Source organism: Dermacentor andersoni, chromosome 3, assembly GCF_023375885.2.
Source record: "Dermacentor andersoni chromosome 3, qqDerAnde1_hic_scaffold, whole genome shotgun sequence".
NCBI lineage: Eukaryota > Metazoa > Arthropoda > Arachnida > Ixodida > Ixodidae > Dermacentor > Dermacentor andersoni.
This window is the reverse complement of record NC_092816.1, coordinates 74582139-74608156: the sequence shown is the minus strand read 5'-3', so window position 1 is coordinate 74608156 and position 26018 is coordinate 74582139. Positions and strand designations below refer to the sequence as shown.

The 26018-nt window shown below is 48.0% G+C and overlaps 1 protein-coding gene across 3 annotated transcripts in view; it reads left to right on the top strand.

Moving 5' to 3' along the window:
- Positions 1-26018, top strand: part of LOC126545022 (uncharacterized) — a 220724-nt gene that overhangs the window by 141311 nt on the left and 53395 nt on the right. For all 3 annotated transcript variants that reach the window (XM_050192653.3, XM_050192646.3, XM_055061804.2), the window contains exons 2-3: positions 10962-12335; positions 25299-25764. In XM_050192653.3, coding sequence (XP_050048610.2) covers positions 11052-12335; positions 25299-25764 — 1750 coding nt within the window. In that variant the 5' untranslated portion in view covers positions 10962-11051. The remainder of the gene's footprint in view (positions 1-10961; positions 12336-25298; positions 25765-26018) is intronic.

Below are 26018 nucleotides of genomic sequence, written 5' to 3'. Positions count from 1 at the left end.
GTTTTGTTCAGCTATCTCAGCTCGTTTCTCCATCTTTTCCCATGCTTCTGAAGTTTCCTCCTCATGAGCCCCGCACTTCTCAATCGCCTCAACAAGCCGCGGCTTTCTCTGACTTTTCCCGACCTCAATTTCTAGCTCTTCACATAGTAATAACAACTTTGCCTTTTTCTGTTTGCTTAAATCCATGGTCGAACCCGAACCAAGACTTTCTTACTCTGCTGTGACGTGAGGAAGTATTCAACAGGAGCCTGCACGTACAGAAACTGATTTGCAGTGTTAGAAAACACACGATCTAAAACTTTGCAAATTCTCAAGGAATGTCAAGCGCTCACCGTTCCGCTGAAGCCAGGACGAAGGGTCGAGTATCCCGTCGCTGCCAACCAGTTACGATCTCGACCGGTATTCACCGAAAGAATCAGGAAACGACGACGAAGCCGGGCATCGTGATGAAAAAAAAGCTGAAAAGATTGTATTCACTTCATTGATACATGAATGTGACTCTCATCTGAGTCTCGAGCGGGTAGTTCACGGGGGCCAGCACGGCCTTAACCCCTGGCGGTCCTGTGGTTGCTGACGACTTCGTCGTGAGCCTGTGGAAGTATCGGTGCTTTGGTCGTCCATGCTTTTATGTCAGCTCGTGGAGAACGGGGTGGCGCCGTCTTGTGGTCGGCGATCTCCTGATCTTTTTGCCCTCCCCTCGCACATCCTTTTGTACCAGCTCGGGAGGGCCGGGGGGGGGGGGGGAGGGGGGGAGACGGGTGTTATCTTGAACTTGTGGTCGGCGATCTCCTGATCTTCTTTTTCTCCTCCCTTCGCACATACTTTTGTGTCAGCTAGTGACTTCGTCTTGGCGACAAGGGCAATTATGTTGACATGGGGACGCCCGTTTGCACGCTCCTCACATTTGACAGGTCAATCTTAAGTGTCACATGCCTTTAAAAGCCACATACCGTAAGCAGCTGGACAGCAACTTGCGACATGTGGCTTTCACAGGCGGCAGCATGCATATCGCGAGGATAGCGATGAGTTGACTTTGATTCGGAGGCCAAAATTTGTTCCGCAATAGCGTAAAGCAGCTCCTCAAATTAGCGTCAACGCATGTTCTACGATTAATAACGCACGCAGATGCAGATAAAGATAAGCATGTGTGGATATTTTTTCTTTCTCACTCATAGAATCTCTCGATTGCTCCATGCCGTGGACTTATCGTAGGTGAGCTACTGTTAGTTTATAGACTCAGCGTAAATGTTGGCTTACAAACGTTTGGAAATGCTTGTTTTTGAGCCCATCGGGCTTTTGTGAGCCTGATGAGCTACGTGTCATATTCCTTATCGGTAAGTTGCATAGACCGTATCGTTACTCTGACTACTCAAGTATACGCTCTGAGTCCTTTGTGTCTTGCTCCGTCGCATATTGTTGTTACTGTTGCCGGCTTACTGTAGCTGAAGGATTCACGTACTATCTTTTTTTCTATACCTCGCCCAGTTATCGAGCTTCTGCACCGTGCACTCTGTTTCTTTACTTGCATGCAACCGACATCTGAGGGAGAACGTCAAGCGTAGAGTGCGTTGTGCCGTGGATTATTATTTAATGCTGTTCTAAAACTGAGCAGTAAAAGTAGCAGCCGATCCAAGGGCGTTTTTACATGGGCACTCCCTTCAAAGGCTGCGTCACTATATTTCTTTAGAACAACAGCGAGTTTTAGCGTGTCCGGTATGCGCAATGGCGTTTGCGTAATACCGGCTTACGGTATTGTGCAAGCTCTTCGTCTAACCACAATGTCTATTAGAGAAGTTTTCGTATTCCACGAGTGTTGTCGCTGCGGAAAGTGTGCAGCAGCAGCATTGCTGCAACAGTCGCTTTGTGTTCTGGTTGCGCTCTCCGCCACCATGTGGCACCACCAATCCGGCGGCTCACGTTTACACAGCTGCTAACCTGCTAATCCGCAACCGCCATTGCATATACCGGTATACCGGACACGCCAGAACTCTGTCTTCCTTGGCGAGTTACCGCCACTTTTCTTTCTTTCGTGTGAAGTTTATTTTCTCTCTCTAGAGCAAGAGGGAACCGAAGCAAAAGGCGCATTGACCGGAAAGGGTACCGGCTCTCATACAATACAGTTGACAGTGATTTATAATACAATATTTCAAACATGGTAGTACACATTACTCCTCGAGTTATTCATATTATATTGCACCTAATACTGGTTAACAACATAAAAACGGGAACATGTTACCACAAGCGAAATGTCGCAGTAATAGTAAAATTAATACACCAACATGAGTAAACACAAGTGTGGACTTGGTGCTCTACAAATGAAATGTTTGAAGTCTCTTTCATGGGGAGGGGGGGCGGCTATCTTGACGACATTTCAGTCAAAAAATGTGACAAAACTAATGGTGCTGACTAATAATAATAAAACTATTAATAATATAGCGATCATCATAACGATAATCATGACAATCATGAATTCGAGAGTATGACGGAAGCCCGTCTGGTCGGGATGATGCATACTTAAAATGAAGAGGTGTAGACACCGACCAAAATGGTTTAAAATATATATGTTTACGTTTCGGCACCCCCACAGCAGCCGTGTTCACAATGAAACAAGCTGCAGAGCTGGCGCCCTTTTTATGTGCGGCTCAAAACATGACTGAGACACTTGGCGTACATGGACGGCAGATTGCCTTCGTTGCGATTAACAGTGTGCGCCGTGGTTTGGATGATTAGGGACTCAAGATAAATGCGCGAAGAATAATTTCGCTCCTTGGCAATCACGCGAGATTTTCCCCAGTTAATCGTTTGTCACGTGGTTGCGCAGTGTTCTGCCAGGGCATTCGACGCAACGTGTCGTTTGTGGACGTGATTCCTGTGCTGTGTAAGTCTTGTTTTGAAGTAGCCGGTTTCTCCAGCGTAGACATATAGACAGTACGCGCACAGAAGGACGTACACCAAGCCTGGGAACTTTCCTTTTACAAAGGGTCTTTCACTTGCACGAGCTCGTGTCTAAGTTTCCGGATGGATCGATGGATGGATGGATGGATGGATGGATGGATGGATGGATGGATGGATGGATGGATGGATGGATGGATGGATGGATGGATGGATGGATGGATGGATGGATGGATGGATGGAAGGATGGATGGATGGATGTGCGTGCGTGCGTGCGTGTGTGCGTGCGTGTGTGCGTGTGTGCGTGCGTGCGTGCGTGTGTGTGTGTGTGTGTGTGTGTGTGTGTGTGTGTGTGTGTGTGTGTGTGTGTGTGTGTGTGTGTGTGTGTGTGTGTGTGTGTGTGTGTGTGCGCGTGCGCGCGCGTGCGTGCGTGCGTGCGCGCGCGGTGAATTCCAGGTGCGGTAAATTCGAGCGCACGACCACTCAAAGCACTCACTGAAACATCGAGGGCATATCGAGGTAGCTGACTGTATTTGTGCACGACCATCAGCTGATGACGTGAATGCAACATTATCCTCCATGAAGCGTGGCTCGGCCCCAGGACCGGAGGCGTTACCAGTTGAGTTTTATCTAACATTCTGGGAAGATATTGGTGCCACTTTCGTATCTGCTGCCAGCCGCTGCTTTGAGAACTTTGAATTCCCGGCTAGTTTTCGCGCCGGCCATATTGTGCTGATACCTAAGTACGATCCATCATCAGTTCGTCCATAGAAATGGAGGCCAATCACGCTTCTCAATATTGACTACAAAATCTTCACAGTTAATGTCACTCGACGCTTGGGAAGCTTGATGCCTTCCTTAATAGGACACCATCAGACATGCTCAGTCCCTGAGCAGAGAGATACACAGTATCTTGTTCGTTATGCGGGACATAATGACGTACACGTTGACCAGGTCAGCACGTGGTCTCTTAGGTTCCCTATATATATATCAAGAAAAGGCATTCGATCGCCTTGAACATAGCTACATATTTAGTGTGCTTACCTCGTCCGGCTTTTCATCAAATTTTGTCGAACTTATTAGGAATGCCTGTTAAAATATCCGAAGTACATTATTTATTGATGGTCGTGAAAGTGCACCATTTCCCATCACTCGTGGTGTTCGTCAGGGGTGCCCTCTGTACTAAGTACTCTTTGTACTCAGCCAGGAGCCATTTCTGCGCTCAGTACTGAGAGACCCTTACGTGCGCGCTCTCCCACTGCCTGGTAGCAGTGTTGTGAAGGTGCCACCTTTCGCCGATGACATGACGTTCTGTCTCAGGAATGAAGACAGCTTATACCGTAGCCTTCTCATTTTCACTAAGTACGGAAATATTTCAGGTGCTGCGCTAAATTTTTAAAATGTCCTTATTTGTTTAAATTGGTTCCCCCACAGACACGCCCAAGTCCCCTTTGGCGTCTTCAAAAGAGTGATTCTATTCGTATTTTAGGCCTTGATTACACCTATCATCGCATATATCAGACTGTGTGTGGCTCTCAGTTCTTGAATATGTAAGGCGAATTATTCAGGATGTTCAAGGGTATGAATTACCCTTATTAGAAAGAAGGTATTTAGCACAGTTTGTATTTTGCGGCCGTGTGTGTTACATTGTCACGTTGTAAAGCCACCATTACGGGTTACTGCATCATTGCAGTCCCTTCTTGGTTCCTTCTTGTGGTCGGGCAGTACAGAACTGGTCTGTCGGGCGGCGCTTCGGCAACCACGCTCTCGCGGTGGGTTCGCGTTCTCATTCGTGCATATGTCCGCTGCCGGCTGCTTGCTCTTCAATTTCTGCTCCGCCTGTTACAGCGGGACCAGTGTCCCGCGCGTGTATTCGCCTGCTATTTCCTTGGTACAAAAATTCGTTATGTGGTACCGGGCGTACATCTAAATCGTGGACCACAAGTGTTAAACGCACCGACATTTTACTGTACGGCCGTTGCATTTTATCGCCACGTACAACACGTATGTTGTGTTGTAGACGTTCTGGAAAACCCTGTTGTGCATACGATGTCAGCCTTACTGCTTCCTCTAGTTTGTTTCCCGAGCGCGCGCGCACGCTACAGTAATGTGTCGTAGGGTGCGATAACGGCATCATTTTTGCCTGGCCACCTGCGGGACTTCATGTGGCGTCTAGGGTGGCAACTTCTTCCAACGCGTGACAGACTAGAGCTGTGGGGCATGGCCCAATATTCGCTGTGTCGCAATTGCCATCATCAAGAATGCAACAAGCATGTGCTGCTGCAATGCGTCGTTGCCAGGGTATTTTGGAGGGCTGTGCATGCTGGATTCCGTGGCCTTGGAGTTAACCGCTTTATTACATCTGGTCGTTGCTCACGTGGCCGCTTTGCGCGAGTGTTAATTGCTGCAGGGCCGTTTTGTCGGTGACGTAACCGGTGCGAGGCAGTTGCCGCGGGACATCGTCGCCGCGCTCTGTTTCCACTTCTGGAGAGGCTCTACATTGAGCTGCTGTCGTTTCTGTCAGAAGACTTCTTCTTTCTTGGGGAAGAGGAGTTCCTTCGACAGTGGTCGTGCCGTTTTCTGTCAGTGGCTGATGGACGCGTATGGCATATTTAGCTACCCTGGTTGTTGTAGCCATGCCATCAAAAGGGCACCTGCATAGATGTATACTCAGTGATTTCTGTGTGCTCTCGTATGCATGCTCAAGTTTGTATATGCACATCTCATAGAATCGCTAGAAAACTATCTAAAGTCACACCATCATTGTACATAAACATTATATACACTGTATATACCGAACATTATTTTGCGTGATGTGACATTTACTTTGCGTGTAACTGCGTTTCCATGGGTCTATGTGGTTATACGTCATTGAGTGTGGACAGGGACACTTCTTTCATAACGTGTCATGTATACAATGCTTCTTAATTTGCATATGTTTTCGTCCTGGTGGAAGTTTTTGTCATTGTGACTCAGTGTTCGTATCGTCTCTTATTGAAATAAACTTTGTCTGAACAATGCTATTGCGTTAAAATGCCATAGAGGGGGGCAAAGCGGCACACTTCAATGATCGCCTCGGAACGACTCGGCTCACTGAAATGAGCCGGTTCATTTGAACGGCTCACCGGTTCACTTGAATATATTACCTCCATCATACCGCACGGCGCCTCCGCCCTGTTTCGTTTTCTTTTCTTTTTATGCCGCTCACTTCTCCTTTCGGTTTCGTAGGGTGCCGCACTATAGGGAACACACAAAACCAAAGGGACTGCCGCGCACACTGAATACAGCGAGCGAGTACGAATAGTGTGAGTCTGCCCACGCTGGCCACCACTCGTCGGCACGAGAAGGAGACCACGAAGCCCATTGGAAGACCCGGCTCCGACGAAACGGTTCGGCGTGGCTCACTGAACGAGACGGAACCGGCTTCCTCTCTCCAAAAGAACCGCCACTCACTTTTACTTAGCCACAGCTCACTCGCTTTTTAAGAAGAGCGGCTCTAAAGATCCGGCTCGCTCCTGAGCGACGCACCTCTACCTGGCCATAAATAGCTTCGCTGAAAAACAACTGAAGCGATGGCCAGTTAAGCCGACAGCTCGAGACTCAGGAGTTTGTTTTCTTCGTTGGGACCGCCCCCTCGCATCGTCCCAAAGAAACACGCAATATGCATGTAGCAGTATTGTAGAAGCGGTGATCACACAACCACGCAAACAATACATACAACTAGAAACATGCAGATACAAAATAAACCTATTCACAAAGTTGCGTTTAGGTTTATAGAATTGTACTTCTGAAGCGCTTAGGCAAGGTCGGTCCATAAACGTTAATGCTTAGTGTCATGTTTGGATATTGAACGAAAATTAGATATCCGAAGGGCTAGACGGAAATCGTAGTGACTGAGCAAAGGATGCGTACGGTTATGGGGATCTTTTTTCTTTTACTAACATAATAGTGCGTTATAATCTCTGCCGAGATCTATACTATACCAGACATTGACTGTTGTGTACTATGAAATGTGTCCTATTAGATAGTAGTTGGTAAAGCGCCTAATCATCTGCAACAGTGCTCTTTGGAACCTTGCCGACTGGGGAACCTTGCCGCTCTTACAGTTATTTATTTATTTATCTTATTTCATTTTATTTTATTTTACAATACATGATTGTCGTGATGCAGGAGGCCAAACGCGACGGTAATTGTTGCCGAACTAGGCCTCTAGTACCGCATTGTACATTCGCCACAAACGGCATTGGAAAAGAATTCGTTGCTCATGGCTGCAGTTTTATAACTGTAACGTCCGCTGTCAATCCTCCTTTTCCTTTTTTTGTCGTGGAGACTAAGACAACGCACGTTCCTTAACTGACGGTGTTGCTGCGAGTGTTTCGAACCGTTTTTCGTAACGATATAGCCGTGAATAAGCGCCATCCGCATGTTACGAGGGTGATGTTTGAGGGGTGGTATGCACGACCGTCTAAAAGCCAAACTACAGGTACGCTTGCCGGCGCGCGAGAGCTCGCGCCTACGCGTCTCACGTATGAACAGATGGTGCAAGCCAGAGAGAGCGTAGGCGTCTAAGCGCGGTGCGAGCCCAGCTGTCGCTTTCAGGCAAATATCGGGGCTCTGGCTGCCTAGAAAAATGAGAAACAATGTCTACCATGGCGAAAATAATGATGCAAGTGGACGCGCGCGTGCGCGCGCCCTGTAGTTTCAAACCGTCATTACTCGCGAGGCGCGGCGAACGCAAGGCGCGTGGGCGCGACCTATCGCGCGCCGGTACGCGTACTTTGGTCTTTAAATGTACTGTAACGTAATGTAATGTAATATAAACGTAAAGGTACTTTGGCCTTTAAGCTGTAGAAACGCGAATCACGAGGGGAATGTTTGCGCTACTGGTGATGTCTTGCTTTTGTTATACTCGTAGCTTATAGACAATACTAGTAAGAGTACTCTAGTGCGTTGAGTAGTACGCCAGTTCGTAAGGGCCAAAACGGAAAACGCGTTTTTCACTTCGCAGTGCGCTGTCTCTTGCAATACTGGCCGGTTTTCGTCACTTCAGAAGGTTGCGTATTCGAATCACCTCCGGGTCAGAACTTGCAGGCTTATGTCTCAGGAGCGAAGGCGATAGACAGCTGACCGAAATCGACGCCGGAAAACAGCCGCGAGCCGTGGTTTCGCGTGCCGCGACCAGGTGCCTTGTTTATGTTGTTCTGATGCGGGCGCGTGGTATCTGGGTTCTAGGCGCGGCCCAAGGGAGGGCGCTGTAAAACTAAACTGTGTTCAGCGCTCGGTCAGTGTTTGTAAGCGAACTGCCTGCCTGAGAAGTCCTGCGTGCTTATGCATCGCCTTGTGCCACAATATCGCCGCCAGGTCGAGCTACAGGTGGCAGCACCGTCGCCGCGTTAGTGCGTATAGTGTGGTCGGCTGGCACGCGTTGAAGGGTACACGGCGCGGCTTTGCTGTGAACGATTTGGCCCAATTTTATCCTCATGAACCGCACTGACTGCAGTGAACCGATCATATATTGCCCTCCAATGCCGCATTCTTGCACAAATTTCGCCAAGAGTTTTTTTTAAATATTTTTTACTTGAAAGGAATGTAAACTGCCATTCAAGGTTTGACTGCACTTACCCAAAAGAACGTGCGTTTCGTTACTTCCTTGGGGTTTCTTGTACATGTATCACTGGCGTTCCATCTGCTCTGGTAAAGTTGTTGTGGAACCTAATTATTGCCGGGCGTTCTCTACGAATCTCGCGCTGCTTTGAAAAAGTCAGCATACCCGCACAAAGAAGCTAATTTCGCAAGGCAATCCGCACTTTACACCGCCAATTTTACGCATGCGTGTCGGTTTCGTTTGTTTTTATGTTGATGGGAAACGCAAGCAGTGAATTAGTTCATTAAACAAGCCAGGTCACTGTGAGTGACCGACCGGCTGACGCGAGCCGACCGACCGAGCCTGCTCGTTGACCGACGAAAACGGTGAGATACCGAGATGTCCTTAATATTTTACCTGCAAATGTTGTGTAAGTACGGTCCCCCTCACCCCCCCACCTTTCACTGTAATGTCGGTAAGGGCCCCCGCTCTGTGTAATAAATAACTATAAACAATTAAGAAAACTCGCTTGGCTCGAAGGAGAATGCTTCGCATTAAAAAACATAACAAAGAAACACTGAACCAGTTTCGATTGAGGAATTATTCAACTCTAGTTTCAGGATTTTCTTGGTAATAGGGTGATTTTTAGAAGGGAAAACGACGGATGAAATTTCATTTTTTGAATGTCGCGCCGAAACCCCACGGCATTACCATCAAGGTGACTTCAGGGATCACAAATTATTATTTTTTTCGCATTTGGTCATTTGTAGATCGGCAAAAGTTTTCGAAATTGCCTAAGTTCAATTCTTTACGCTTCTTTTACCGCCTTAAATTTAACTAGGCCCGTGGAGGCGGCGTCAAAGTCCTGGACGTCACGTCGAGTCGGTGCAGAAACTTCAAGGTGGCGTCACCACCCGTCTTTGCGTCTTCTCGCGGTAAGAGTGGCTCTTCTGGTGTTGCGGCAGAGTAATCTAGTAGCACAGTTCAAACCAGTTCTCTCTTTCGTGTCTCTTTGAAACCGATATGGTCAAAGAACACGGCGGCACCCATTCACCGCAGTTCTCGCCTAGGCCAGCGTTTCGCGTTTGTATCTTCTTGTGAAGCTGCGAGGTGTCGCCGCCTTTTGGTTGTAAAATCATCCCGGTCTCAACGTAAATACGAGGTGCGAGAGAGTGCTGAAATATGGTGCGTTCTAGACGCAGCCGTTTGCTACCGCCTCATCGTGGTGCATCGTCTTGAATCGCTACAGTTGCTTTAAATCTCTAGTTGCAGCAGATCAGATAACGGTGGTTTGAGTCTTCCGAACGCTTTGCGGTGTCCAAATTCGAGACGCCCGAATCGAGTCCTGCAGCTTTACGCTGGTGTACTCTTTGTGCGTGCCGGGCACTCGGTGGCAGTAATGTAGAACACGCCGAGTTTTAGCTTGCTGACCGCGTCGCAGTCTTTCGTGACGCTCTGACTTGCGAATGACAGCTTGCGAATGGTGGCGATCGCCGGCCTCTATATCATTTAACTGGCGTCGTCGAGGCTCCACCATAGTAAATCTACAGGGCTACGCGTTGTAAATCCGGCTGTTAAGGCCCAGTTGTTAAACGGGGCCCAAATTAAATTGGGTGTTTTTCTAGTGCCACTGCGTCTTGCGTGTATTTGCGCGCCAAACGGGCTGCTGTTTCCTTGATATATTCACAACATTCATTTCAATTTCCCATACGTGGTGCCTATACACGGTGTTTCAGCGAACTCTTAAAATTCTTAATGGTTGCCTCTGGCAGATAGCACAATTAGAGTGTATGAGGTGGTCTACTCGAAGAGACGATTACTTGCACAAGGAATTGAAATGCATAATTGGCTAATTGACAGAAATTGACTAAGTTTTAACGAATTGGCTTATGGTGCATATTGCGATTTACAAGTTCTAGCCGTGGATTTCGCAAGGCGGATACACTTAAAACGAATTCTCAGGATGACACCGATTTCGATATAATTCCGGAACTTCGCGGAGAAATGCATTAGCGTTCCAGTTATTTCTGTGCATGAATGCATTAAACGACGTTTTGTTAAGAAAGTAGCTGGAACGCTAATGCATTTTTGCATTACAAGCTCTTGATGAACACCGTATTTATTCATGTCCGTATCATCGCTGCTTCTAAATAAGTTCGGGCGCAAGTTGCAGCGACAAGGGACTGTCATCTTTTCTTCTTCTATGTGCGTCGCTTTTTGGCTAATTCCCCCCATCACCAATGGAATGGACGTTCGTGGCTCCAGTACATGCGGTATCAGTAAAGTGACCGTCTGCCGCGACGCTTGCACGAATTTCTGAGCCATGTGCAACGGGTGCTCGTCTGCTTGACAAATGACCGCCAGGTCGAGTCACCTTTGTTGGCGGTTGCCTGGTCGATGGCGTGCTTATGGTCGATCTTCTCTGTTGCGCAAGCGCTACACATGTAAACTAACGGTCCCTTTTCTTTTTTCGCGACGGTCGCAGGTCCTCAGTGTCTCAGGCAGTGGCGCGAACGGGTGCTATCCCGGCGGCCGGTTCCGATGACTGGAGCGGCGGTCGTGGCGGCGCGCCTGCATGCCCTGGCGGCGTGAGGCGGCCATGCAGCAGATCGGTCAGCTGCCGCCCATGACCCAGGAGCAAGACGTTCGCACGGCGCAGACGCCCCCCGGTGCGAACGGCCCCAACGGCTCGGCCAGGCAGGATGGCTCGGCCCCGCCGCCACTGCTGCAGCGAAAGTCGTCGAGTGATCGACCACCACTCTCCAGTGAGCTGCTGGAGACCCTCCGGCGAGAGTGTCTCGAGCGCAGTGTGTGCACCCGGGTCGCGCGTCTGCCAAGCGTGATTGAAAAGGCGCCGCAGCCCATCAAACTGGAGCCTCCTTTCTTCAAGACGGAGGAACCGCCGACGGTCCCTGTTTCTATTCCCAAGGCGGCTGTCTTGTCCAGAACCGAGAAGACGCACCTCAAGTCTGCTTCCCGGACGCTGCAACAGAGTATTCACCAACAGAACCACCATCAGCACCACAACCAGCTCGCCAGGACTGCTTCGGGCAGCGTGAAACACGGGAGTGTTCGCGGCCACGAGAGCTCCGAATCGGAGCTTCGCGGGTCGAGGTCATCGCCGTCGTCGGTGGAGCGTTCTCAGCATCGCACCGACGCGGAGCTTTCTTCGCCGCCTCCATTACGAAGCGCTGTGCTGTCCCCGCAGCAGCAGCACCAGAATCACCAACAGCCACAGCGACGTCGGACTGAAGAGGAACGCCTTCAGAGCGAGGGCGAAATGGTGTGCAAGAAAGAGGGCAGTGAAGTGCGCGCCAACGTCGCCAAGTGCAACTACGTACTCAGTGACAACTACGAAAACTTGTCCGGTGACGAGAGTCCTGCGTCGCGCTCTCTTGAGGCGTCGAACGTCGACGATAAGGCCATCGAACTTTTCCTACCTCTCGTAGATGCCATGGAAGGGCAGGGGCAGAACAATAGCTCGGCCGCTACTACGGTTGTTTCGTCGGAAGAGTTCGCCGAAAGCGCCGGTGCCGTTGACGACTACGACGACTTGCCCGAGGAAGGCAGCCTAGTCATTGATGACGAAGGCATCGATGGTGAACCGAGCGCAGTTAGTGGTGCTACCGTCGCGAACGCTGCCGGTTCTAACAAGGGGTTGTCTGGAACAAGGTTAAATTGGCCACATCCGTCACCTACTGCCGTGTCGCCGGATTCGCCACAGGAATCATCGGCTGGTTCTCCCGCGCCGAGAGCTGACCATACCTCTACGTCCAGGAGCAAGTCCTCCGAAGACGTCGCCGACACTGGCTCCAGGTGGCAACTACTCAAAGACCTCAAGAACAAAAAGTCCAAGTTGGTGAGCGAATGATGGCTGTGTATTGTGCACACGGTATCGTACTTAATTAGTGTGAAGGTACAGTCTTTATGTAACATGTTTAGACCACCAAGCATGTGACCGTGGTTGTTTGTCCAAACATTCGGTATGGCGTTGGTGTGTTAGAGCTTACACGTTGGTTTAGTCTGGCGATTGGGGTGGGTAGTTGCTCCGCCTGAGTGGCTCTTCCAGTGTCACTTGTTGAAGCTGCTGTTTCTGTGTTGGCGTTCCAATCTGCTTAAACACAATTAAAACTGTTCTCTGCCTTTAGGGCTTTTGAGCCATTCACCGCCTTATGCAGGACACTCGAGGGGACGGGCGTAGTGTTTTAAAGCGTTTGCTTAGAGGGTAAAAGTGGATATATATATATATATATATATATATATATATATATATATATATATATGTAGCTCCTAATCAGCACCTTGCAAATCGGTGAACTCGGTTTATATCATGGATACAGAATCTCAAAGATATGCGACGTAATGCGAGGCATTTCTCGCGCATTTACCGCAAACTCTCCACTCAATTTTCTAATATGCTAAACAATGAGCACAAATCCTTTTTTTAATGCGAAGGCATTATATGTCCGATGGGGCAGAAAAGCCGACGTTGTCCGCAGCAAGTGTTAACACAGGTCATCATAATCAGTGATGTCATCAGCGTCTTGTATGACATCAGTAGTAATACAGAATCAGAGCTAGTTAGAGTAAGGAAACATAAGGTGGATTAAAGTGAATTAAGGAGAAATAAGGTGGATTAAAGCGTATTAAGGTTCGTACAAATTAGAGCAATGTAGATTAAGGAGGTTGAAGGTTGGTGCAAACTATAGCAAGGTTGATTACGGCGGAATAAAGTTGATTAAGGTTAGTACAAATTAGATCAAGTTGGATTAAGGTAGCGTTGTGAAGGATACGTGACAATGTTTGACGTTACGTATCATGGACGTAACCAATTAAGTAGAGAAGTTGTGCTTTCGCATTCAAATCCCGTAAGGGTACTTAAGTGACCGTCAGTTTTGTCTGCAGCAAACTTCATTTGTTGTGGCTACTTTAGAGTTCAGGAAAAATAAAGTGGCTGCTCAGAGGGACGAGCATCATGTACTCTTTCGCTGTTAGAAGTGTTATTTGCTTCTTGCTTTCAAGAAGATATGACATAACGACACGCCTCAAGCCCTAGCACAAATGCTGACAAGTGTCAGAGTGCTGTAAATGTATTTGCTATAGTACTTCTTGCAGCCAACCAGTTTCCGTTTCGTTACTCACAAGGGGTATGGGTCATGATGCGATGGCTGCGGCCCCCACGCGCGAACGCAGCCAGAAGAAACTATAGCGCAGCGGTCTTGTCTATTCATGAAGAACGTTGTGGTGATATGAACGTCTTGTTGCGACATGATGTCAGGAAACATTGCTATGTGTACTGACGTCACTGTAATATCAGCGACCCTAGACCCGTAGTTTCGGTCGCAACTGTAAGATCAAACTGAAATTCCCGTATGTGCTTCTCGACCTTCATACTTATGAAGTGTCATCCTTTTAAGGGCGAGTTGCGCGTGTCATAAGAGTTCCTGCAAGTTGGAAAATGTGTGTCAGTACTCTTTGAATTAAAGTAGAAAGATCTATCGAATGCGGTTGCGCATTTGCTTACGGAGCCTTCTATAGCGTCTTTAGGTATCATAGACCCGGTTGACATTATGCTACATACGGGCAGTGCACTCAGTAGTGTTCTTCCGTGTTGCTTCCCAATATTTTGTGATTTGGGCGACTTAGTGGCGGCATCCCTCTACGAGGCGTATGCACACCCGCAGAGCTGAAAGGTATACATAAGTTTAGGGCACAATTTTGTTCTTCCTCTGTGCTTACCGTCTGCGTGGTCAGCACCAACTCATATTTGCAGAACCGGGCACGATATTGTCTAGCCACGACAGCACGGAATAAGTTTTCCGTCGTAGAACCCCACAAGCTGCTGCATGGCAAAGCTAACAGCAAATGCTCGATCCCTCGTCTTCTTTTTTGCAGACTGTAGCGGCTCACTGCGAGCGAGCGCAACTTTGATTTGAGCGTGTAACTGTGTTTTCTCCTTTCATCTGTTAAATTACACTGCGGCCTCCGTCGTCTTCATGCAACTGCTGTCATCGCCTTTGTGTCGTTCTTTTCGCTTCATACAGTAGAGGAGCTTGCAAAGGATTGCAAAAGTTTTGTGCTAAACTGAAAGCGTTTGCGGCAGTATGTGCTGTCGTATTAAATAAGTTTAAAGCCGGCGGAATCGCTGAAACGTTTTTTTAAATCGTGATTTTGTTAATGCGCCTATAGTCGATTAACTTCTATGGAAATTACCAGGCTTATCAGCAGCGATAAAATTTCTGTGCACATTTACCTTAGCCCACAGAATACTGACCATGCATGCGTTAATTTATTAACTACTTGTATTTAGAAGAAGATATAAGAATGATCTAATCGGTGCATGTATATCATCTTACTTTCTTTATTGTCCCCCGCGCGACCATCCGTCCTCTTCTTCCATATACGATATTTCCTCGGCTGATGAAAAAAAAAACTATTCCTTGAGTAGCGTGCAGTCCCCCAGTTTTAAGGGCGCTTTCTTAACTCAAACGCTTCTCCGTGGTGATGGGCTGGTCTGTTCTTCCCGTGTTGAAGACGGCTCTTTACTTAATTCACTGTTGTGCGCTTGTGTTGTTATCGCTTGCCGTGACGTAGATGGACAGTCGACAGGCTGCTCAGCCGAAGGCAACGTGCTAACTTGAAGAGGCGGGTCGGGTAATAGTAGAGCCCACTCTAAGAAACCAGGACGAAGCGTTGTGAATTTCTTCACAGCTTCTGGGTGTATTGCTTGAAGCCTGGAAGCGTTCCATACTCGACCGTCTTCCAAAAGAAAGGACGCTGGTCCTCGTTGCCCGATAATCCTCTTGGAGTCTGAGAACTGTGAAGAAATCTTGCCGCGAGCTGTACGCATTCTTGCGCGGACGTAGTCGCAGACGGCAAATTGTCTCGCTAGAGCTCCGTGACGTCCACCTGTGTAAAGCTTTGATGAAGCCTGTTCTTGACACTGAGACAGCATTTTTATTGCCTATGCTGGATTTTCATGAAAAGAGTTGTCCGGCAGGCCAACAATGTTTAATTGCGTTCCTGGCAATCGCGCATGCAACAAGACGGCGGGTTGAACTCCCGTTGTGGCCTGAGATGTGCAGTGGTAGGCGCCCTAATAATCTGACAGCGACGCGAGTATCACGCCGTTTATATACTGCCATCTGCACAACAGACTTCAGAACTCTGTTGTACCTTTTTACAAGACCGTTTGCTTGAGGGTAACAGACAAACGAGAAACAAAGGTGTATACCACGTTCCTGAAGGAAATCTTCAAGTTCAGCCGAGCCGAAATGCGGTTCATGTTTGGAAGCTATCTCATTGGGGCAGCCTTCACGAGCAAATGCTTGAACCAGAAAATTCTTCACCCTCGCTCTAGAAACTTGTGTTGAAAAATTACCTTCTGGCCATTTGTTTTGATAATAAGTGTCAGTGCACAACGACAATTGATGTGAGCTTGTTCAAAAGGAGTAATAATACCCATACCAACCTTCTACGAAGGTTTCTCAGGGAAAGTTACTGGCTGATGGGTGCTGCAACTGGTAGCGCTGACTTATCACCGGACTGACAAACAACACAGCTTTTAACTAGTTGTTCAATGTGTTAATCCTTTCGAGGCCACCATTACAACTCTCACAGTCGACTTTTCGTACGACTGATTCCCGAATGGGAGTCGTGTGCAACTTCCATCAAACAACGAGTAAGGTTACTTGGAACCACTATCTTGTCACCATGGTGAAGTGGTGTACCATTGACAGTTCTGCACGTAGATGAAAATATGACAGCTTCTCTTCTAGATATTTTTATGAGGCCAGGATGACGAAGTCCATAACTTTTGCAATGTTACTTTCAGTTGCACTCGCTGCTTGGAGTTCTGTGATCGTTACCATCAGAGGAAGAAGGCAACAAACTCATCTTAAACAGCAAATTCACTAGCTTCTCCTTGTAAAGGTAGTCGAAAGAGCGCATGAGCCACCACATTGTCACTTCTTTTGCGGTAGTGTATGGTGTAGTGGTAACATAGTAGTAACACATAACATAGTAACATGGTGTAGTGGTACATAGTGGTAACACGTAAAATACGCATTGGCCTTTGTCCACTACATTTCGTTGACGTGGTGACGAGAGCACTATGGTCAGTTCGCAAGTCAAAGGGTTGACCCCAAAAATAGACGCGCCAATGTGCCCAGGCCCAAACGCGTGCTAAGGCTTCACGTTTGCCTGCAGAATGTATTCGTTCTTGTGGGCTCAATTTGAGGGAGGCAAAGGCAACTGTCTGTAGATTTCCCTTATTGTTGCAGCACCGTGCCTAGTCTGTCCAGCAACTGGTGTCCGAGCAAATGGTTCGTTGCCTCGAAGCAATGGCCGTAAAGATTCCACAACATCTGAAAAACGCGGAACATACTTCGAGTAAAATCCCGCCAGGCCTAGGAGAGAACGAAGTTAATTTACGTTTGAAGGCGCAGGAGATTTTTTATCGCTTGAATAGATTATGCTAGTGGAAAAGCTCCTTTACCCTTCAAAACATGCCCGAGCAACGTGAGTTCTGTGACGGTTGAGTTTGAGGCCCGCTTTAGAAGGTCATTGCGAGAAGGCCTGTTCGTACTGATTTGCGATTGTGAGAGTTCGTGAGAGCGGCAGGCAGGAGCCTTGAAAAAGTAACTGCTCACGTAAATGATGATTCGACGCTTTTCGAAACAAGCTGATCACGTAGCAGCTCACCAGTAAGGCCTGCAATATTGCAGTCAACAATGAGGGGTTGTAAATCAGCCATGTATTCTTCCACTGCCTCAGCTGTATGTTGAGCTCGGTGACCGAACCGCTGTCGAGCCAAGATGACGTTGACTGAATGCTTGAAATTGTCAGAAAACAAGGAGACGGCAGAATCGTACGCATCCTTCGTCAGCATGGTGTCACCTGCACTCGAAGGGTCGGCAGCAGAGCCCGACGACAAGTGCACTCACTTCAGTGTAGAGGAATCCTGCTGCCCCTTCATACCATGACAGGTGATCAGAATCGCTCTGCGGCGTTCGGCTGGAAACTCTGAAGATGCGGAAGCCACCATATACGTCTCCAAGGCTTATTTCCACTGGTCCCATGGGACAGCCGGATGACCAGGTGAAGTCAGGGAAGGCGGTGGCCGGTGGCGGTTGTAATCCCGGAACACTCATTGTGGTAATCTAGCAGGGGAAATCACCAGGAAACTTTCCCTTGAATGGGTTGAATCCTCGTCGCCAATATGTTGTATTTAAAGAAGACAGAAGAACGATGCGATTGGTGCATGCACATTACCTTCCTTTTTTCTATATTGTACCCCACGCGACTTCCTTCTTATTCTTCCGTATACGACACTATACTTGAAATGTTTGTCCACTCATGCTCTACATAATTTGCAGGCATGCAGTGCCTAGTATATATCGCCGGGATGACGCGAAATTCCAGACAGGTGTCCTTGTTTTTGCCACTATCAACACTAAGCTTTGTAACACTTCGTAAGAATAAACAAACCAAATTTAGAAAGGGAATGTGGTGTATTCTTAATTTATTGTTCATGATCCATGCGAGGTCAACTAATGCATCATGCAAGTTAATTATGGAAACAGGTTGTAGAGTAAGTAAAGCCCCTATACTATTCTTTCTCATATTAAATATACAAAAGGAAGAAGGCGCGTCAGAAGTTTCGCTCCTCTTTCTTGTGAAGTTTGGCGTCGGTTTGTGCGCATAACAAGGATGACTTGGGGCCGTCCATATAGCTGCTGCGGCAGCCTGGAGCGAAACAATGTTCCTAAAAATACTGCGTCAGCAGCACCTAGGGAAGCTACCAAGATTCTCAAGAGTCGCGAACTTTACAGCCTGAAAGCCCGAGCGCGCGCGCACCAGTACCTAGAAAAAGGAAGAGAAAAAGAATACGATTGTTTATTCTTCCATAGAAATCGGTAGAACACGAAAGTGAAATGTGTCTTCACAGAAGTTGAAATCGCTTTGTGAACTTACGGTCCGCTGCCGAGAAAGGCACACGATTTGGGGGTCGGCGAACGTGTTACAAATTTGCTTGGCGAGGGGCGTCCTGTTGGCGAGCGGCGTCCTGTTGGCGAGCGGCGTCCTGCCGCCGATTCGCTTTGGCGAAGGTAAGAGTATTTTGGTCCGCCTATGTAGGATCTCGGGCAGCCAGTTGTGTTGTGACGCTTTGAGTTTAAGGAATGCTAGCGGCAGAGCTTGCAGCGTGCACCGCGAATGCGCACGAACTTTGTTTCGCGCTTGCGTGTCTCTCGCCGGACCAAAGCGAGATTGCCCCGTCAGCGTCGTTGCCTTTGTGTGCCGCCTAGAGTAGCCGTTTTGTTAGTTGGTGCCATCGAAAGCGAAGCAGTAGACGGCGTGTAAGCACTGCTGGTGCATGTAGAAGCTGCGCTCCGTAGGCGACGAGGCGTCACAGGCTAATCGGACGCGAAAGTCAAACCTTGTGCGGAAGCTGCGTCGTCACCTCAACAGAGGGCCTACACCGCCTACACCAGGCTACACCGTGTTGGGGCCTCCCCCGCGCTTAGACTACCGAATCGCTCACTGTAGGCACTCGCAGGGTGTCTACCAACTGGGAAAACCGGGAATTCTCAGGGATATTGAGTAGTCTGGAAAAACTCAGGGAAAACTCGGGGAATTTGTGCTTCTATCAGGGAAATTTAGCTGTAATTTTATTGAAATGGTCGAAAGCCGAGGTAATGCTGGCTCCAGTAACAGATAGGAATGTAATGAATCGTCTTTGACTCCCTGTCATCGGCTGGAGGAGTTGCCAGTGCACAGTCAACGACCGACTTTCCGTATTCCCGATAATTTGGACGGCTTCGCGGCACCACCACGTGCCCCATATATAGAGTCAATGTATCAGAACGTCTGAAATTTCGGACGTAAGAACTCTTCGCCGTCCGAGTTTCTGGAGGTTCTGCCGTGACCGCAAATCCGAAGCGGCCTTAATCAAAGCTGCCACCGCTGCCATTTTGATTACCTTGCCGCCTCGAACCGGCGCTCTCGCACGCAAATCCGCTGGCCGCCGTAGCCACTACGGCGGCACCGCTAAGCCTAGGTGCTTCGACGTTCGCTATTAAGCTTCTTGCCGTTGGATGCTGTGTTCTTTACTGAAATAATTCGCTGCTGTCAGCAATAGCACGGACTCCGCCTTTGTGGTCCTCGTGATTGGCTTAGAAGCTTGGAAAGCACTTTGCGTTGCATGAAGCCGATTCCCGAAAGTCAGCTTCGTCTCCGTACACAAGTGTTACTCGGTGAAGCATACGCAAAAGTATTACAGTGAAGCATAACAAGCATGGGAAGGGGCTATTGCCATGGTACACAGTGTGTATTCCTTAATTACACACGCGTGCACCCAGTATTTCCTGTCACAGTACGAGCGCCGATATGCCTATGTACCGGCAGGCCTTCAGAGTGTTTTCGAATGTGCCTGTGGTGGTTTGAGCTTTTAAGGGCGGTAAATGACATGCATTCATTTTTCCACCTGGCCGATCTTTCTGATGTTGTCGCGGCACCTGGGGAGTTAGAAAAACCGTACGTGGACTGTGCAACTGACCAAGAAGATGTTTCATATGGCCCGTGGGGCAAACGAGTGGTGGAAAGAGGAGAAGAACAGAAAGGACCTATGAATTGAGGAATGAACGGGAAAGGAAGCGTGCTGCAGCCGTTTTGAAGGAGTTTGAGCTCAAAAAACAGTGTTGGCTGATGCCGAGATACAGGTGTCCCTCATCCAAACCAAGTAACTTCTTTAAAGCAGTGAAACACAACACTGAGGCGTCGTGCGCGGGCTGAGAGTATGTCAGGACAGTTGAAGTTGACTTACGAGCTGTTGAGAGAGAATCTCAATTGTGACAAGGTTTGGGCCTCATACCACTGAGCTGATAGAAAGTTGATAGAAATAGCTCATATTCGAAAATATTTGCTTCTGTATGCATCTCCTTTTTATTCGTACTTGAGAATGTTAGACTCGATTTGCAATTTTTTTCGAAGACATTTTATTTGCTGTGCATTTTCCTAACCCCTCCCTTCTCTTCTCTTTTTAAATAACATAAACACTACACCTTAGTATTCAAATTGGACTAAGTCGTTTAAAAAAAAAGAAATTTTTTTCGTATGCGTACTAGAGAGTAACAGCATCGGGCGATATGGTTTCAGCCCGTCTTGACATAAAACATAGTTCTGCATCACTCAGGGAATTTTGCAAAGGCACTCAGGGAAAACCTGGAAAACTCGGGGAATTTGGAAATGTCAACTTGGTAGACACCCTGACTCGTTGCTGTCATGATGCACTACTTAGCTTCACCGCTCCTAGATGGCGGCGCCATCCTTGTCAAGAGAGAGATCATATTTTACGCGTTGGCGCTAGCGTCACATCCATTATAGGAAGTTGATGGTGGACCTCGATATAAAAAAAAAAAAAAGAAACTTTCGTGTTTAAAGGCGCAGCATTGCCACTCGACGGCGGCTACGGGATTTTGCCTCAGCCAATGCACTGGTGCACCCTCCGCTCGCGCCGCTAGTGTAGCATTTCAATTCACTGTAGTTGAATGTCACAAGATCAAGCGCGCACAAAGGGGGGGGGGGGCAGGGAGGAGATGAAGGCGCGTCTCCTTCTCTAGTGCGGCCGTGGCGGCGCTGGCTGCCGGCACAGCTGAGCGCGTACGTGGTTCGCGCGTTTTATCTAGGAGGTAGTTTAATCAGCGGAGTTTGCAAGGGTGTGGATGAGCCGAGATGGAGCGGTACGTACATGTGCTATGTCTTCCAGTGTGCCTAGAGTTAGAGGCCGCGTAATCTCACGTTTCGGAGACGCGCTCAAGCGACAGGCAGTGCGACGCGTTCGTTCCCCTCTACCTGTAGTCTTCCTCACGCCAACGTTGGGACTGCTGGTCTTCGCGGGGAATCGAATGAGACCTGATCATGCCTGCCTGTGCGCGTGGGACACCGTGCTTGTTCATTTAATTGGTAACGGAATGTTTACTGCAATTTATACGGCCGATCGAACTACAAACCTGACTTCATGAGTTGTCTGCGACTATGCTATCGCTATCAACGCTTCGCCTTTCGGGCGATACTGATGCTCTTCTTTTTCTTCGAATACTTAGATTAATGCCTACAGTACTTACTGGAATGACGTCTCTACAGAGAATTTGTCAGTCCAGGTGGACATCATTTACAAGAAAGACTAAAGCAGTCTATTAAGCTAATTACATTAACGAAATTCTTAGTGGATAACTTACGGAATATTATTAGCAAGTTGAACAGAATTCTCATAAATGTTTAAGTGTTTCTACATCTAATAATGGCCATGTAAGCTGAATAACTGGCGTCCAATTATTATTTCAAGTTACTTGCTTTCCCACACGAAACCACAAAGCGCAGACCGCGGTGCAAACCAGCTGTGACGTAGAATGGAGGCGTAAAAAGAGGCTTTGACATTGCACGCAATAAAGCGGTGTCTCGCCTCTGCTGCTGAAGGGACTGTTCGTCAACATGATAGATGCACAAAGTGCCGATCGGAATAATTTCGTGGTAAGACGGAAGTCCGACGGCAACCTCATTTTACGCTACAGTTTTGTGTCGCAAAATTATTCAACGATGAGCCGCGCTTGGCGACACCGCGTTCGTAATCTGGGAAATTCAACGAATAATTTGATGCCACCTATGTCTGTCCACATTCATTTCGAAATCGAGAAAGACTTAAGTAGACTTTATGAAAATGTTTTGCAATTTTCCATGATAAACATGCGCTGTAAAGTCTAAGCAAGAAGGTAATTAATGTAACTAGTATAATTAGTGAGTGAAATGCAAGAATACAGTTCGATAGGGAACTGTGTATATGCCGTAGTATATTTCTTCTAAGATTACACTCAGCTTCTTGGCCCATTTTTGTCGTTTTTGAACAACGACAGTACATAATGTTTGGCTACTGAGGAGCCCGAGGCTAAACTAAAAGAAAAAGAAGGAAACATTAGGTAAGGGAACAGCATCAAGTAAAAGGGAGAAACTTTCACAAGAAATCCACAGTACACAGGTTTCCTCTTATTTAGATAGAGCAATTGGGGCGTCTTGTAGATTATTATACAGTGACCTGTGCCACGCCTATCGGTGCAGTACACTGCCACTGAAAGAGGCAGTAGATTATTATTATCCTTATTATTATTTTTAAGATTGCCTTTGATAGTGGTTATTTCAATGCGCAACATTGTTTATAATGTACAGTTCCTGATGCTTGTGCCAGATTAACTCCGACGTTGTCGTGGTATGTTTGGCCTGTTCTTTTTTGGCTCCGTATAGAAATGGCTTTTGTAATGCCCTATCGTTAGAGGCCTCTCCACTTCTGCCGCATGTGCGTACAGTCAGACGCCATTCCTGCGATTGCACCAAGTACTAACGCAGTCGAAGACGTTAAGTGGCATTAAAAATGGAGAAAGAAATACAACCCCACATTCATTAGTCATAAGGAATTCTAATGAAGTGTAATGTATTCAAAGTAGATAGAATAAAATATGCATCTACATTTTCAAAACCACATGGGGCCTGCTCGGTGAGCCAAATTATCACTTGCTGGGTTCACGTTAGCATCGTGGCCTAGCTAAATGTAATGACTAAGCTCGTCTTCCTCTGTATTTGGTTACTGCGTGCGTTTTGATTGCTTAAGATTAATAAAACGTGAAATGGCGGTGCTTCTATAGTAAAACCCGAAAAATTCGCCGTATAAGGGCCGCTTGTATTGCACTCGCAGTTTAGCAGAATACTCGTATCATGCTGGATTAAAGCTGGACGCTGTGAAGCTTATGGAATCAACAGCAACAACGCAGATATGAATTATGTGCATGCATACTTTGATAGCATTGTTCAAAGTGCCTCGACAAAATGCACGCATGATGCCTTCAGAAAATTTCTGATTAGGTATTTCATCTCCAGAGCGTGCATAACATTTGCTTGCTTGCTGCAAACCGAACAGTCACCAGCTGCCGAATATGCGACCTTCGCTTTCTGTCGTTGAGGACCGGATTTTTTGGGCTTGTCAATACAGCGTGGAGACCAAAGCGCTTGGAGCATGATATTGTTACTTGAATGAATTATGTTTTTATTTCTTTTCACATTGAAAAAGGAAACATAGAGTTCCTACCTGTCTTAGCGGTCTTTTGTGAGCACCGCATTCATTTAATATGAGTAGCTGTTAATCTTGCTTCTGAAATTGTGATCTCGAGTTTTACGTCACGGTTCGCTCATTTCTTTCATTAATAGGTTATCCAGTCTGGGTTATCTCCATTGATTTAATGTTTCAGTTATTCAGAATGAAAATGTAACCGTAGGCCGAAACTAAATCTCCGGCCTCTGTACTGCATATAAAGTTTCAATTAGTGAATGAATGGTTGCACAAATTAAACAGTTTGCTTGTCACCACACGCGGATGAGTTGTTGGTGTAGGAAAAAAAAAGGGGGAAATTCAAGCACTCAACTAATTTGTGTTCCCGATAGTGACTGGAGCCTATTGAGCTACTCGTCAACTTCGCCGCTTGTTCCGAGCCTGCTTCTCTACTTCTAACCTGCCTTATTTTATCGTTAGACTTGCGTCCCACCGATGTGAGACAAATGGGAAGTACAGACTTCATGCTTCTGTGAATGAAGGCTTGCCGTATGAACGCAGCCCTTTCTTACCACGTGATAGCAGGGTACCACCCGGAACGTGCGTCCGAAACACTGACACCGATGGCGTTCTCTTATTGCGATAGCAATAGATACTGTAGGTGAATTTCGCTGTCTCCATGAGGTTAAAGTGTGCGAGCAGGGGGCACCCGTGCGCCGTATGCTACGGGTGCAAGGGGTGGTGTGCGAGGACGGCGAGCCGAGAAGGATTGTGGCTTCGTGTCTTCGCGCGGGCCAAATGTTGTGGATCACGTGATCCAGCGCATATTGAGGGACAATATTGGGCTTCTTCACCCCTAGCCCCGCTGTCGATGCGTATGGCCCACAGTATGGCCCACAGCGTGGCCTTGCAGCGTGCCTTATGTTGGAGGTAACATGCAGCGGGTGCTACGTCTAAGGGCGAGCCGAGATGGCTAGTGATTTCATGCGCGCCGACTACCCGTGCACTTACTGGTGGTGGTCGCGTATACTGAGCTTCTGAGACGTGGCACAGTTAAAATCATGAAGCGAGCAGCAGCACGGAGCGTTAGCTCCCGGCGGCAGGCTCTTCTGACTGCGACCACTTGCTGTCATTGAGTGATGGAGGTCTTCGGGGAAGATCTGTTCATGTTTGCCTATACGGTTGGGACATTATTGTTTGTTCAATTAATAAACGAATTACCTAAATTTATGAGGTCGCCAGAAATACGATCCTGACTTTGCGTGATTGTCTAATTCATTGCTCTCGCAATGAATGCTTTGCCTTACGGGCGATACTGCGACTGTGTATTGCAGTTCTGTGGAATGGACTATTCTCGCGTATACTGTATGCTATTGCGAGGAGTGGCCGCATATGCGGGTACACTAAAGGAAAAGTAATGTAACCGCCCACCAACAAGTCCACCAACGAGGAGGTGCTATGAAATGCTCGTAACTGCATTAGATAGCTCTCTATAGTCATTCTGCTAGCGTACTAGCCTACTAACCTGTGAGATAAACCTTTTTAGCGGTGAAGCAAAGGTCCATGAAAAGTGTTTCAGACCAGCACTTGCATCTCCTGCCGTCCTCAAATTATCGTTCTTTCGAGACTTGTTACAGCGCCCATTCGCCGAAAACACTGCGATTTACCCTAAAAGTTTCACCATCGTTCATAGTGCGTGTAGTGACACTGCTGACCTCTTCGTCGCAGGGCCTACTTAGAAAGTCTACACCCGGGGACTCCACGAGAGGTGACGACTCGGGCGTGACACAGCCTCCGCCATTGACGCCCGTTCAGGGCGACTCGCCGCCGCCCGCCCGAAGGCCGGGCAGGCGACCCAACGCGCGACCAGCCACTGCGGCAACGCCCAGTGCTGGGGACGGCAACGAGGAAGACAGGGCTGGTGGTGCCACGAGGTTGGGGCCAGGGCGCCTGTCCGTCGACGACCACGGTGACGGCACGTCGGCAGCGGTGACGACGCCCCCGCTTCGCAACGGTCCGCGTAAACGGTCCCGCTGGAAGGCGTCCGCTTCGCAAGAGGACGAAGACACCGGCGGCGCCGAAAGTGGAAGCACTGTGGATTACCAGCTCAGCTCGGATGAGGAGACGTCCAAAAGGAGCTCGGGCCAGCCGACGCCTCCGCCTCTGCCGCCGCCCGCACAGGCCCCTCATACAGGTGAGAAGGTGTGGCGCCGCTTAGAGCGACTCAATGTTGAGCAACTTGGTACGGGGTTACTAAACGCCGGACGTGCGTACACTGGCACAAGTAGGTACGAAAAGCACGAATGAAACGTAGTATTGCGTTGACCTTTTCGTTCCTACTGACATTAAATTCAATTCTGGGGTTTGACGTGCACGGTCTGATTACGACGCATGCCGTAGCTAGGGACTCTGAGCACGCGGCCGGCATCGAACCCGGACCTCGTGTTC